Source organism: Papilio polytes, unplaced genomic scaffold (assembly GCF_000836215.1).
Source record: "Papilio polytes unplaced genomic scaffold, Ppol_1.0 DF820678.1, whole genome shotgun sequence".
Taxonomy (NCBI): domain Eukaryota; kingdom Metazoa; phylum Arthropoda; class Insecta; order Lepidoptera; family Papilionidae; genus Papilio; species Papilio polytes.
In genome coordinates this window covers 1288613-1302542 of record NW_013528526.1, presented here as the reverse complement: position 1 = coordinate 1302542, position 13930 = coordinate 1288613, and the positions used below count along the sequence as shown (strand labels likewise).

Here is a 13930-nt window from a genome sequence, read left to right as displayed (position 1 = left end):
TTCGTTTTCGAACTATGTATCTTGAGTTTTAGGTCAACCTAACACTAATATGTCACTACGTAATGATAAAAAAAAATGGAAAGTTGAGAAACCCAGCATTAGAATTCGTTCTATTATAATTTCTATTATAATCTATTATAATTCGTTATAATAGATAAAAAACAGAAAAGCTTTTTTAATATCTTTTTGCTGATCGTAATGTTAGCAGTTCAAAACCATCACCTTTATACAAATCCTTCCTGAGCGATAATAAAATAGGCATTCCATCAAAACCGTCCCTTGTCTCATATAAACAATAGATATAAAACGAGCCAAGTGGAACACCCCTTTCGAATTCGGCGGACTCAGCACCCGTCATGCTTGTCATGCATATACAGGCTGATTGAATTTTCCTTTCACAAAAAAAAAATATTTTCACCGGTTAAAAACATTAAAATATAAACAGAACAATTTACTATGCTAACTCATAAAATTATATTTTTTCACAAATAACAATTTAATCGACACAAACTTTAATCCAAGCGAATTTAAGCAAAAAATCACATATTCATGAAAATCGTATTTTAAGTTTCAAGAGATGTATTCCAATACTATCAGGAAAATTAAGTTTATTATTAAAAGTATTGGTTCTTAGATATATTTGTATTGTTTTTATTTTTCTGCGATAATTTTGTACCCTCCTGTATATCAGCAATGCATATGCATTTGTAGTGTAAGTTGAGTTGTCCGATGTGAAATCAATCACTGCCTCCACTGGACACCTGATGCCGTCTGTCAATCCCGGACACGATACATATGAACTACGTCATTGTTTAATTTCATGTAATTGAACCTTCGCGTATAAACATCTGCTAACCAACGTATTTACGTTGAACTCTCTGTAATTTAATTCGTATTCCTATAACTATCGAGTATAGATCACTTATTGTCAGAGTGATAATAGAGGACATTGCTTATGAATACTTTAAACAAAGGTCTGTAGTTAGATAATCTTTACACCATGCACAATGTGCTAGTTAAATCTTATAAACTTTTTAATAAAAAAGACAAAACCGACTTCCAAACTTAATGTTCTCAAAAAAACAGTACACTAAAAAGCAACGAAATAATTCCTTGCAAATAGTAAACCTACCTTGTTGTTGCTGTTATGTCTATATTGTACAATTATTATTATTGTCGGTGTCTACTTCTTTTGGGAAGTCGGTCAAAAAGGTTCCGGGTTTGTGAAATTTTTGAGGGAGAACTAACCAGTGATTGACATAGTCACTAAAATATCACAACTGATGTTCGATTGTCGATTGTTTCGCAATTCGACTGTTTAGTTGCACAACTAAAAATCGACTGTGCGCACCTCCATATAAGTTTATAGAAATCAAAGTAGGACTAAACAGTTTTGCGATAGTTTTAGAAAAAGGTGTGCTCATAGTTTTACTATTCCATTATAATTTGATTGTACAAGATATTGTTATAGTAATAAAACATTGGCCGTTCTTTTGCTTTATTGGCGATGGTCGACAGTAAAGTATGGCGCTCCGAATAGCGTGAGTTGCCACAATCTGTTAGAGCTTGCACGTTAGTTACTACAAATAGGATATAAAATCTATTGCTTTTAAAATATTTTTTAAAAATGGCGTGTTCGATAAATTATTAAAAAAACTAACAATTATTTGTTCAATAGTTTATATCGAATTTAATTTTAATAATGTATTTGTTTTGTACTCGATAAAAAGAATTTATTGAACATTTATGTAAACCTAACTAATATTATAAATGCGAAAGTTTAGATGGATGGATATATGTTAGAGGTTATAGCCTAAGCGGCTGAACGGATTTCGATGACATTAGGTATAGATGTAGAGGATAGTCTGGAAAAGCATATAGGCTACTCACTTTTGTATTTTTTAATTCCACGCGGACGAACCGCGGGCGAAAGCTAGTCAACTTCTAAATAGAGGATGTTATCAATTCAATTGTTTATTACGTTTTTCTCTTTTAGCATAAAATATTACATTTACGTAATATTTCTTTATTTTGATGTGGAGTGTCGTTTTGCACCCATTTTTAGGGTCATATTTTAAAGGTTTGTTAAAAGTTAAAAGCTACGCTGTTATGTTTGAATAGTCAAGTAATTTATTTAGTAGCGTATATTGTATATTATTTAACATAAGAAATGTAATAAAAAAAGTATTTAAGAACACAACATGCAGCAATTGGGTAAGTTAACATAATTAATATTCTAGTACGAAGCTATAATATTTTCTATTCTAAATAATAAAAAGCACATCATTTAAACACAAAGGCACACAGCAAATCATTATTTTATATGACAATAGAAAAATCTCTTTACAAGTTTTTAGATTGTCATATAAAATAATTTAAGAAACTTTCATATGTCCTTCAACGCGTCTCGGTAAGGACGGTCACAGATACGAGGAATTCTCTGAGGTCCGCGAATTGCGCTCGTCATTTCGTAAACTGGCTTTAATTCCTCTTGAGTCACACCCTGTAATTACCACAACATAATGTAAATGTAAAAATTGACACACTTTACAAGTGGCATGATTATTTCCGCCTTTAGCCAGAACAGATAAACATGTTCAGATTAAATTTGCAACAAAGATAAATTACAATCTGAAATACATAGGCTTTTTTAATTCCCTGTAGAACAAGGTAATAGTTATTTACACAAATCTATAATATTAGAACTCTCAGTCTAAAATCTACATTCTAGGACCTACTTAAGTATAGTTAAACGACTGAGAGAGGCATTTAGAAAGCGTTAGTAGAGGAATTCGTCTTTTTTAATTTTTTTCCTATAATTTTAGAGTTTATTTGAATACCTCTTGTCGTCGGTATACGACCACAGAAATCATTCTGCCCCACAACATCTGCAGTAGGAAAGGACCTGCTTGGTCGTTCGTCTCCAGCAAATGGAGTTGCATTATATCGTCGTGTGTTATAGCTTTGCCTGGAAAACAAATACACTTAATTAGACGTAACAATTTCAGTTTAAATAATAATTTCTGAACCGAATGTGGTCATGTGAAATACTTTTTTTTTAATAAATGGTTACGAATAAGCAATGTGTCAAATGATATTACGAAAAAAACGAACCTAACCGCTGCGACAACTGCAAAAGTTATCTATCATTCATATACAGAGGAGGAGACCAGCAGGAACAGGATATATCCCTATCCTCTAGATATCCTCCCCTACCAACTCATCGTCCTTTCCTTTGATTTTAAACAGATAAGACTTTATAACTAATTGTGGAAATAAACAAGTAGCAAAACCTAATGTCCATGGGAAGAGGTCACTTCGCTATTTTGGTATATTCCGGTTGATGCTTGTTTATTTGTTACCTTACAATATAAAATACAGCACTTACTAAGTTCAGTCTTGTCAGTATCCAATGACAAAACTTGTCGGAAGCATCCATTGACACCGTCAATAGACATTGACCAGACATCGAAGGGCCTTTCGGAATGATATCGCTGTCTTATAATGGTACCTTCGGAATCAGTTAATCTGTCTACTTTATGTTTACTTCCTACGGTGTTGTTCACAAGCCATTGTAGACCAGCCTGTAATGCAACGTTAATAGCACTAATGCGGGCTACACACGTTAGGATTTGCAAAACGATTTAACCTCATGATAACCTATGGAGACTCTCTATTTTTAATGTGTGTGACCAGCATAATGTATTGCATTTTCAAAGGTATGTAATAACAGCAATTGTTACAAAGTATGGACAAAAAAAACACGTTTATTACGATAAACTAACAGAGTTCACAATTACCAGTAAATAGTTTTTTTCAATTCAAAAAAGCTCTTTATTTTCTATTTCTACTGAGAAAGTTAATAAAGCAATTAATGGATACTTTATCTGAGATTCGTTAACTGTACGACAATCTTACTAATGTTATAAATGCGAAAGTTTAGATAGATGGATGTTTGTTAAAGTTTGTAGCCTAAACGGCTAATCAGATCTCTATTAAATTTGGCATATATGAACAGGATAGTCTGGAAGAACACATAGGCTACACACTTTTGTTTTTTTAATTCCACGCGGACGTAGCCACGGGCGCAAGCTAGTATATTTTTTTAATTACTTACCGCATCTGTTTCGCTGAAATCCACTTTATAGCATGTTATCTTGTCTCGGTTATCAGGGAACAATTTTTCTGGTATTATAGCGACCACATGCCAAGTTCCTACCATTTCTTTGACGGTGAAATTAGCTTGATAATCGTCGCATGGCCAGTTAATACCCTTGGCCGTTGCTATTGATAGAAGAAACACGTATAGCAAGGGGTATGGGAGTTCCATAATCGCTGGTTGAAATCGGCACGTGCGTATACCACAACGCTTCGTGTGAGATAGTAGGTAATGCTTGGGTATAAATCTTTTTGCACGTTGCTTATAAATGTTTAGACGTGGCCAATAAAAAAAAATGTTTTTTACTTAATATTCCGGGAAATATCTATTTATTTTCAAGTAATTATTTCGAATGATTTTTCAACATTAATTGAAAATACAATAACATGGTTAAATTAAATTGTGTTTGCCTTAAAATTAGTCTTCAATTCGTAAATTAAAAAAATACTTATTTTACCTTAGATATGCCAACTAGAGTTGCCAATATAGATATTTAAATTTGATTAACGACAGCCGTTTTGTAAAGTTATTCCAAAATATTTATCTTCTGTCCTATCTAGTACTTTCCTAAGCTCTACAGTAGTGGCGACAGGATTATTGCGTGTGATGGAAGGATGTAGTTTTGTCAATAGGATAATGTCGTTGTGCGAACATGCAACGACCCACATAATGGCCGCAATTGGACAGCGGCGGCAGTCCACGAGAGTTTACAAGCTTGAAATAGAATTTAGCTGTTATTGTTGTTATTAGTTACTTAATTAAGAAGTTTGTTAACCAAAAAAAGATATATATATACTATTTGATTCTATCTTTTTTCTTATGGTTAATAATTAATGTAATCATAATTTAGTAGTTAATTTATTTGTCTGTAATTGTCTAAGAATATTTTTTGGTAATTGGATTTGACGGGGGATGAGACACATAAACGGAAATGTGCTCATTCTGTATCTACATTCCTCTGTTTATGGCAACGCATCTGTAGAAACGGATATCGGCAGTTGTCGCTTGGTTAAATTGACGAATTCCGGTGGCCGCTTGCTTATTTGTTATTACTATAAAAATCTTAATAATTGTTTTAAAACTGACATAGTTATAATCATCATCATCATCTCCCCTGCCTTATCCTACTCCCGTAGGGTCGGCGCACCGGGTTTTCGTCCTCCAAAGCACTCTATCATCCGTCATCTCAGTCATCACTCCCTTCTTGATCATGTCACCTTTCACGCAATCTATCCATCTCTTTCTAGGTCTACCTCTACCGATGTACCCCTCCACATTCATAACTAACATCTTTCTTGTCACATGCGATTCATCCCTTCTCATAACATGTCCATACCACTCTAACCTTTTACTCCTTATTTTCTCAACCACTGGGGCTACTCTCAAACTTCCTCTAATATACTCATATAGATAGTTGGACATAGTTATAATATTTTATGTAATAAGTTAATTATAAAAATTACATGATTTTTGACATATGTTTCTATAACAATGTAAAAAGTCGTAAATTTTTTATACCACAGTGAGTTTAAAATATTCCCCATTCCATTAATCTCGAAAAACACAAATGAACTCAAAGACTACGAATATCCATCTTTCTTAAAGAAAATACGGTCATTGTTTAAAAAGTCGAAACCTACATACATTTAGTTGAACAAAGGCAGTAAAAACGGTTTATGGACTTGTTATTGCCGTCCCAACGGACAAGAGCGGTGCCGCAAAACACAGGCGATAAGCGATTTATAATAATGACACGCAAATTATTTCTCTTACGTCAACTTTCTGACATTCCGCTTTTGATTTAAGATGGACGCTTGCACGTTTGTCCTTGTACAAATAACAATAAGAAAATCGCAGTTCATTCAATGCCTAAAATAATTTACATGTAGATTTGATGATTGCATGGCAATTTCATTTACTTTTTTAAAGGTTTAGATTTTTTGTATAATTCTAAATAAAAATTTCTAACATAGGAAGAATTACGTCTAGTTCATTTTTGTAATGTTAAATGATATAAAATAATGCATTTTTATATATAAAATAAATCGAGTAATTCTTACGACTTGGACCACACCCAAACAATGGAGCGATGGAAACAGATTTTAATGCATCCTATGAAAATCTTCATTCAGAGCATCCCTTTGAATTTTAATATAAATTCTGAATCGAGACTTTATTAGCGTTTCAGGAAAGATGTAATAAATGCGAAAAATATTATTTTAGAGCAATAATAAATGGAGCGTTAACTCCGGTTGATGTAAAATGGGATCACTGTATGAATTTTTAATTTTATACATTCCCGTCATCTTACTAACATAATAAATGGGAAAGTTTAGGATGGATTAGGATTCTTAGAATTTGTAACCTTAACAGCTGAACGGATCTCGATGAAACTTGGCATAGACGTAGAGGATAGTATGTATAAGCACATAGGCTACCCACTTTTGTTTTTGTAATTCCTCGAGTTTTGCTTTGTATTTTTTAACTCGACAGTTTTTAAAGAACATTTCGTTATATTTTATATTGATGTCAGTAATTAATCTTACCCTTTCACGAGCTGTTAGCGATGGAAACCTCGAGGTTCCAATGTTGAAGCCTCATTAACTATGAATATTCATGAAAAGTGCGCCGAAAGGACGGAATAACCCTTTTATTTTTATTACACGCAAACTTTGGCAACATTCATTTTAATATAAACTAAGGAAATAATGTCATTTTAATTGAATTATAAGTAGTTTAGTAACGTCTTTAAGTGAATTTATTTACGTTTATAGTTTTTGAATACGCTAAACTTTGGCGATGGCGTGGGTTCTGTTCACATTGTTCATGCCGTGACTTGCAAGGCGAGTAAATAGATCTGCAGGTCAAAAATTTTCTCAAAAGATCTTATATACAATACGATATAGACGTGGGGGCCTTCAAAAGGAGAGTGAGCTACCTATTAAGCTAGCGGGTACCATCTTTCAACTGCATCTTCACTTCCTTCAGGTGGGATCATGGTCAAGCGCTAGCTTAATAAATAATAAAAAAATAAAGGAAGACAGACGAGATGTATAGATATTTTCATAAGTATGAAATAGAAAGTTATAAGAAGATTTTCTTTAGTAATGCATAGCATATTACCGAATACAGAAGTAGATTGGGACATAAAGTTAGGTGACGGCGTCTGTCTGTCACTTAACTGCGACATGTAGAGCTCTCTCTATCGGCGCAATCAGGACTCGATGCCGTTTATTGAAATCTCAGCTATTGTTACACAGAGCATTAAATATTCAGAGAGTTCACATTGAAATAAAAGGATGTACGATGAGTTCCGTGGACTTAAAAAATTGTGTTGGAATAAAAACTGGCTATACAATCGACTAAATAAGTCTCTTATATTCAAAATATTTTTTTAAATACGCCAAAATGAATGCTTTGTAAAGAAAGCTAGTAGTACAAGTTTAGCCATTTTCACTCACGTTTCACGTAAATTTCACAACAGCAAAGTTTACTATTTTTTAAATTTTCCAACAAAGGGATTCATTGTTGTTCATTATTTAAACGATATCTCTGTCAATTCATTACACTATGGTGTAAGATGATTGTCACAGATAGGCATGAGAGGGCGGCAGTTCGTAAAGTTTTACGAGCAGCATCCGACACGATCAAGCTCTCTGTAATACAATCCATAACCAGTAGTGGGGGCACTAACATAATGTACTGCGGTCATTCACACGCCTATGAAACTATTGCAACTTGATTGAATCCGTGGCGTCTGCTTGTGATCTTATGATATGAAATGTTTTAAAGAAAATTTTGAATTGTTGGTTCTACAAATATGTAAAATGTATTCGAAAATGACGCGCAATACTTTAAAAGGCGACTACAGTAGGACCAATCTTGGTGGTTTTTGGGTTTTGAACATTAACAAAGTTCTTTAGTTTCGCTTTTGTTTAGCGGTCAGATGAGTTTATCTATCTATCTTAAAATAAGAAAGAAAACCTTGTATAATTAATTACTTTTGCAATGCGCATTTAAATCAAATTTAACCAAACTATACTTAATACAAAGACATTTTTTATTTTCGGACTTTTATATGTATTAAAATAACTCAAATACCTGGCCGATTACAAAAATTCTTCCACCATTAAATAGCTGTATAACATAGGCTACATTTTTAATATACATTTTTTTTTTTAATTCCGTGCAGACAAAGTCGCCAGAAAATACTTAAATTTCATATTCTAATACTCATCATTACTGGTAAAATAATTAAATATACATCAATTTACTTCTAACAACATGTCCGTCTATTGCATCGTCGCGAATGCATTAAGTTAAAAAATAGCATGTCTGACGTTTTAATGCATTCAGATCGCTTAAGTCGGGGTTATTGCGCGGGTGTGTCCGCCGCACCTAAACTATACAAATCGCGTATAAATTCCCTTCTACCATAGTGTAATATTTTTTTTTTATAATATAAGGTTGCAAACGAGCAAGCGGCCACCTGAATCCACCGAAATGGAGCGACCGCTGCCCATAAACATCCGCAATTGCAGATGCGTTGCCTACCCTTAATTGACGGAGAAGATGCACATAAAGAAGAGATTTCCCCTTCCAATGCGTCTCCTCCAGCATCAATTCCACTTTTCCTTCCCATCCTTTCCTCTTAAAAAAGGATGGAAAGGAAAACGGACTAAAATTAGTCCTCCGGTACCACACTCATCAGACGAAACGCGGAATTGTTTCCACTTCACACCTGTTTTCTGTGTGGTCGTGGTATTACACCGGGCGAGTCGACCCATTCGTGCGAAGATGTTAAAGCGGGCTCTACCACTATAAGAATTTGGGAATTGTTCAATGCATCCGTCATGTAGCGCAAAACTTTTTGTTTCACGTTGATAAAGAGGAAAGATTCGCATTTTTATATTCTTTCACCATTGGAAGGGTAATTTATCAGTGAGTGGCATACGCTATCCTTTTTAGTTTTCACGCAGGCGTAGTATAGAGCAATGGCTAGTAAATGATGTAAATGAAGTGAATAAGTGAACTAGAGATCGTATTATTAAATGAATGACGGAATTAATGAATGAATGAACGATTGCGAACCCAAAGCCCAGTACCTTTATTAAGTGGAATGAAACCAGAATTTATCACTAAACCATTATCTTGTCTTGAAAGATTTCATTAAAAATGCAATCCCTAAAGTATCTTCACCCTTTCATCAAAAGGAGCAAGTCAGGTGTGAAATTAGTAAAGTGTCTGCATTTGCCAGCCTTAATTATTGAATTAATTTGGTCCCTTTTTGTAAGGAGATGGGAATTAGTGTTACCTTTGAAGGTGTAGACGGTTGGTTGGTCGTTTTTAAAGTGTTAAGCGACGTGGATAACACGGAAATGTGTTTTAGCCATTCCTTGACGGAGTTTTAAACGTTTTTCATTTCCTAATTCACTCTGAAACTAAGCATTAATAAAATATAATTCTAAATATTTTAACGGGTCATCTTATATTGTTCCTTTCTATAATTATAAAACTAATTGCCGCACTCAGAGCCCTTTAAAGTTTTTTTTTTTAAAAACCATTACATTACTTTTAATTAAACTGCCAGTTATTTAATATAAATGTTTTTGTGTCTTCAGTTTAATATGAATGGGATTTAAAAAATACTTTTTAACTACAAAATAAAACAAACTAATATATTAACACTAGCTTTCGCCTGCGACTCCGTCCGCATCTAATAAAAAAAAACAGTGAATAGCATGTAGTCGTTTAGGCGACAAACTCTAACAAACATCCATCAATCTAAGCTTTCGCATTTATAATATTAACTAGTATGATTGTAAACAATAGCTAAAGCATTAAGAGTGATTTATGTTCAAGGATAAATAAAGTTATAAACTCGGATAGAATTAGAAATGGCGACTCAATTTGAATTTGGAACAGGACGTCGCCAATTAAGCGCGCGTCGCGAATGACGGATGACGCTATCCCACGGGACGGGACTATGTCTCACGGAATACGCGAACCAACATCTTGAATTTCAATGCAATTTATAACAAAAAAAAATCATTCATTTACATTTCATAATAAATACAAGTATTTACAGTATAGTAATGACATATTACTTTAAAAAAATAAGGGTTTTTTTTTAATTCATTTAATAGCTTATTGTTTTTAGATAGAATCTTGCAATACCAGTGTTATTACATATCATATATATTTATCACCAGCTATACGTCCCCACCGAAGGGCTCGGAGGTACCCTAATAAGGGGTGACTAGACCATAGTCAACCAATCTGGCCAAGTGCGGATTGGCTGACTTCACACATATCTTTGAATTTTCTTCGCCGATATGTGGAGGTTTCATCACGATGTTTTCCTTCATCGTAATAACGTCGGGTAAATGATGTACATATGAAAATTCGAATAATCGAAAATCGCATTGGTACACGGCGGGATTCGAACCCAAGACCTGTAGATTACAAGTAAAGTGTTCAAACCACTGAGCCACCGACGCTCTGTTATTATATAGTTGCAAGAAATCAAAAAACTAAAAGACATGTGCAAATGCCAAGTTTCGTATAAGGATTTCATAGATAAAGTGAAGTGAAGGTAATTGCTAAGAAAAGACAGCTAGCGGTTATGAAGAGAGAAAGTTATAAGAAATCAATATGATTTTTTTATTTAATTTAACTGGAAATATCAAGACCAATATGTGAAAAAACTAAATCATATGTTTAAGAATCTTAAATCACAAAACTTCAGTATTAACTTCACTGAAAACAAAGTTCAAAGTTTTGTAACAATAAAGATCATAGCTGAAATGGTTTCCCTATTAAAACTACACAAAGGATGTTAAATAAATAAGAGATATGAAACTCCGACTTCACTTTATTACCAAGCCTTAATATAAAACACGCTCGCGGAATTGTTAATTCTCTTGTACTGCACGTTTTTGATTACGTCTACTTCATTAAAGTTTTGACTGCATACTAGTGAACGAAGAAAATAATAATTAAAAATGTTCCATATTCATTTTAGAAGGGATTCGCGTGCGGAAAATTCTATACACTTTTTTGGAATAATTAAAACATTGTATGTCAATGGAAATCAAGATTATAACAAATCTGTCTACACAATTGTAAGACTGTAGCCACAGACTTACAAAAAACAGACATGTTTATATCAATTTAAACAACAAATCGTTTCAAAATAAATACATAGACCAATATTTTCTCATTTCATTTGAATTCGACTGTAGTATTTAGTGTTAATGGTTAAATGAGGAATTGATTTCTCGTTTGCCACATTTTATAAATCTAAATAAACAATTACTAATTGTTCTGTCTTTGGACTAGTATTACATCTAAGAGCAAAAATTATGACTCGAACTGTCAACTGTTATGGAAGGGCGCGGTTGTCGGCTCAAGGCGCTAAACAAAATGCTGGCCACAGGTCTGTGTATGGTCAAATATTGAACAGGCTTATGAGGCCATAAGCCTCCTAATTCATGGTCAAAAGGGGGAGTGCTGTATAAATCTCGCCCAGAACGCTAGTAAGATGACTCGCAGTACAGCAAGCTATTTTCTATGTCCACAAACTGGATTTAAAGATAATTGTAATGCTTGCCGTTTTAATTTTTTTTTAACATAAATAAAACAGCGCTTGACCACGACTTAACCTAACCTAAGCGAAGACGCGGCCGATGGATAGAGCGCGCTAGCTCAATAAGTGCCGAAATTAATTTTAACATTTGTAATTTGAACATTTCAGGAGTTTGCAACAAACAATATCTCTCATTGTGACTCATTCCTTAGCGCAATCCTTTAAAGGCTGCCCGCTAACCGTAAACCCGGAGATACAGTCGACATAAAATATTTTAATTATATTTTATTACCTCTAAAACTGTGTAAATGAAAAACTGGTTTTGTTATTTTATGCAATCGTAAAAAAACTTGTCTCCGCTACGCGACGGTCTAAAGCAAAGAGGGAACTTTTAATGGATGTGCATTGTTGGAGTTTTGTTTGTGAGGATTTTTTATTACGTTTACGTTTTCATTTAAGTTATTGTCTTATTTGATTAATTTAACTTTAAAATAATTCAAAACTAGGTTTAGAGAGAGTTCACATGTCTTTTTAAATAGATGTATCCCAGAGACACGGAGAGAAGAGACAACGAGGGCAAAGATCGTTGACTCTTAAAGGGCTCTGAAGATACATTGATGAAGTATTTCATAGAGATGATATTACAACTTCGAAAATTTTGTATCTAACGGAGCTCTGAACATTTGCAATACACGTTGTTGTTGTTGATGACGTAATAATTAAATTTTGAATTTTGTTTAAGAACTAGCAGATTAAACAACGATGGCTTTTGCCGCTGACTAACACGTTACCATGGCAACATTGCTTCTTTCCTGCTATTGGCTTATAGTTTTTGTTAATTTCTCACAATTTGCTCCAATTTATTTACCTCTTAAATAGAATTTTGTGAAAATGTAGCATATAGCGTGTCGAATGCTTCAATTTATTAAATTTACTGCAGAAATTAACATCTTTTCCTAAATTAAAAAATAGTACGCAATGTAATTGTGCGGTTTTATCATCTCTAATGAATACGCCTCTGACCCATCGTTGCTAATTCTCGATAGACAAGTCGCAGACGAGGTCGAACTGTAGTTTTTCTTTCCTTATTTATTATACTGTCGGACTAACAAATGTGGGCAATCGTATAATTAGGATGTTGGTTTCTATTTCAATCGGAAATGCTCCAAATAAGTAAAACAATCTAGGAAATAATGTAATCTTACTTCTTACTAATATTATAAATACGAAAGTTGTGATGGATGTTTTTTAGAGATTGTAGCCTACACTGTTGAATGGTTCTAAATGAAATTTGGCATAGATGTAGAGCATAGTCTCGAAGAACATATCGGCTACTCACTTTTGTTTTTTTATTTCTCGCAGACGGCGTCGCGGGCTAAGGATATACTAGCTTTTGCCCGCGATACCCACTGTGCGGAATTTAAAATAAGTTAATTCAGAGTTTAAATACGTGTTCAACTAAACAATGTCTAAATATATTTTAAACTAGCTTTCGACCGCGACTTCGTTTGCGTGGAAGTAGAAAAAACAAAAGTGAATAGCCTATGTGTTCTTCCAGACTATCCTCTACGTCTATGCCAAATTTCATCTAGATCCGTTCAGCCGTTTTGGCTACAAACTCTAACAAATATCCATCCAACCGTCCAACTTTCACATTTATTATATTAGTAAGAAGTAAGATTAATGCATACAATGTACTACAAGGTGACCATTTGTACAGCGTAACTGTTTACATATTTTCACAGCCAATAGATCCCCAGCGGAAAGACCCTTGAATAATGCATGCGAAAACGTCCAAACCGCAAGACCTCTAAACACGATGACCGTCCAAGCGGTCACTCAAATGGACCTTCACCCGCAAAACCCTTTGCTGGTCAATATTTATGGGACTTCGGGTAAATTTTCCGTGTCGAGAAAACGAAAACAAGTCACATTCAAAATTAAATCTTATTACAATAGGTCATAAAGTTTAATTTTACTGTAGAATGGAAAAGAATGGCTCTGGTTTTGAATATGTGAACGACACGTCAAAATCAAGGTGTTAAATATAAAAGAAAATACACCAAAGTGCATAATAGTAAATAATTCAAACATACTTGATAGTAGAATATTAAAAAAAATCAACTATATACAACAAAAGATTGTTTCCTGTCTTTCGACTTCGTACAAAAGTTTCTGACTCT

The 13930-nt window shown here is 33.8% G+C and overlaps 1 protein-coding gene across 1 annotated transcript; it reads right to left on the bottom strand.

Moving 5' to 3' along the window:
• Positions 1–2206: 2206 nt before the first annotated feature.
• Positions 2207–4365, bottom strand: LOC106110320. Its single transcript, XM_013292089.1, has 4 exons — positions 4118–4365; positions 3389–3584; positions 2841–2968; positions 2207–2503 (listed from the first exon to the last, which is right to left on the bottom strand). Exons 1-4 carry the CDS (start codon positions 4328–4330, stop codon positions 2387–2389), a joined length of 654 nt encoding a protein of 217 aa, XP_013147543.1. The 5' UTR covers positions 4331–4365; the 3' UTR covers positions 2207–2386.
• Positions 4366–13930: the final 9565 nt, after the last annotated feature.

What these genes read in the sequence shown, in the direction of transcription:
- LOC106110320 (XM_013292089.1), bottom strand. Translation starts at nt 4,330, where the DNA reads ATGGAACTCCCATACCCCTTGCTATACGTGTTTCTTCTATCAATAGCA. An exon ending in ATTTCAGCGAAACAGATGCG is followed by an intron (nt 3,585 to 4,117) that starts GTAAGTAATTAA and finishes GTTGCATTACAG; the next exon opens with GCTGGTCTACAATGGCTTGT. An exon ending in TCGTATACCGACGACAAGAG is followed by an intron (nt 2,504 to 2,840) that starts GTATTCAAATAA and finishes TGGTAATTACAG; the next exon opens with GGTGTGACTCAAGAGGAATT.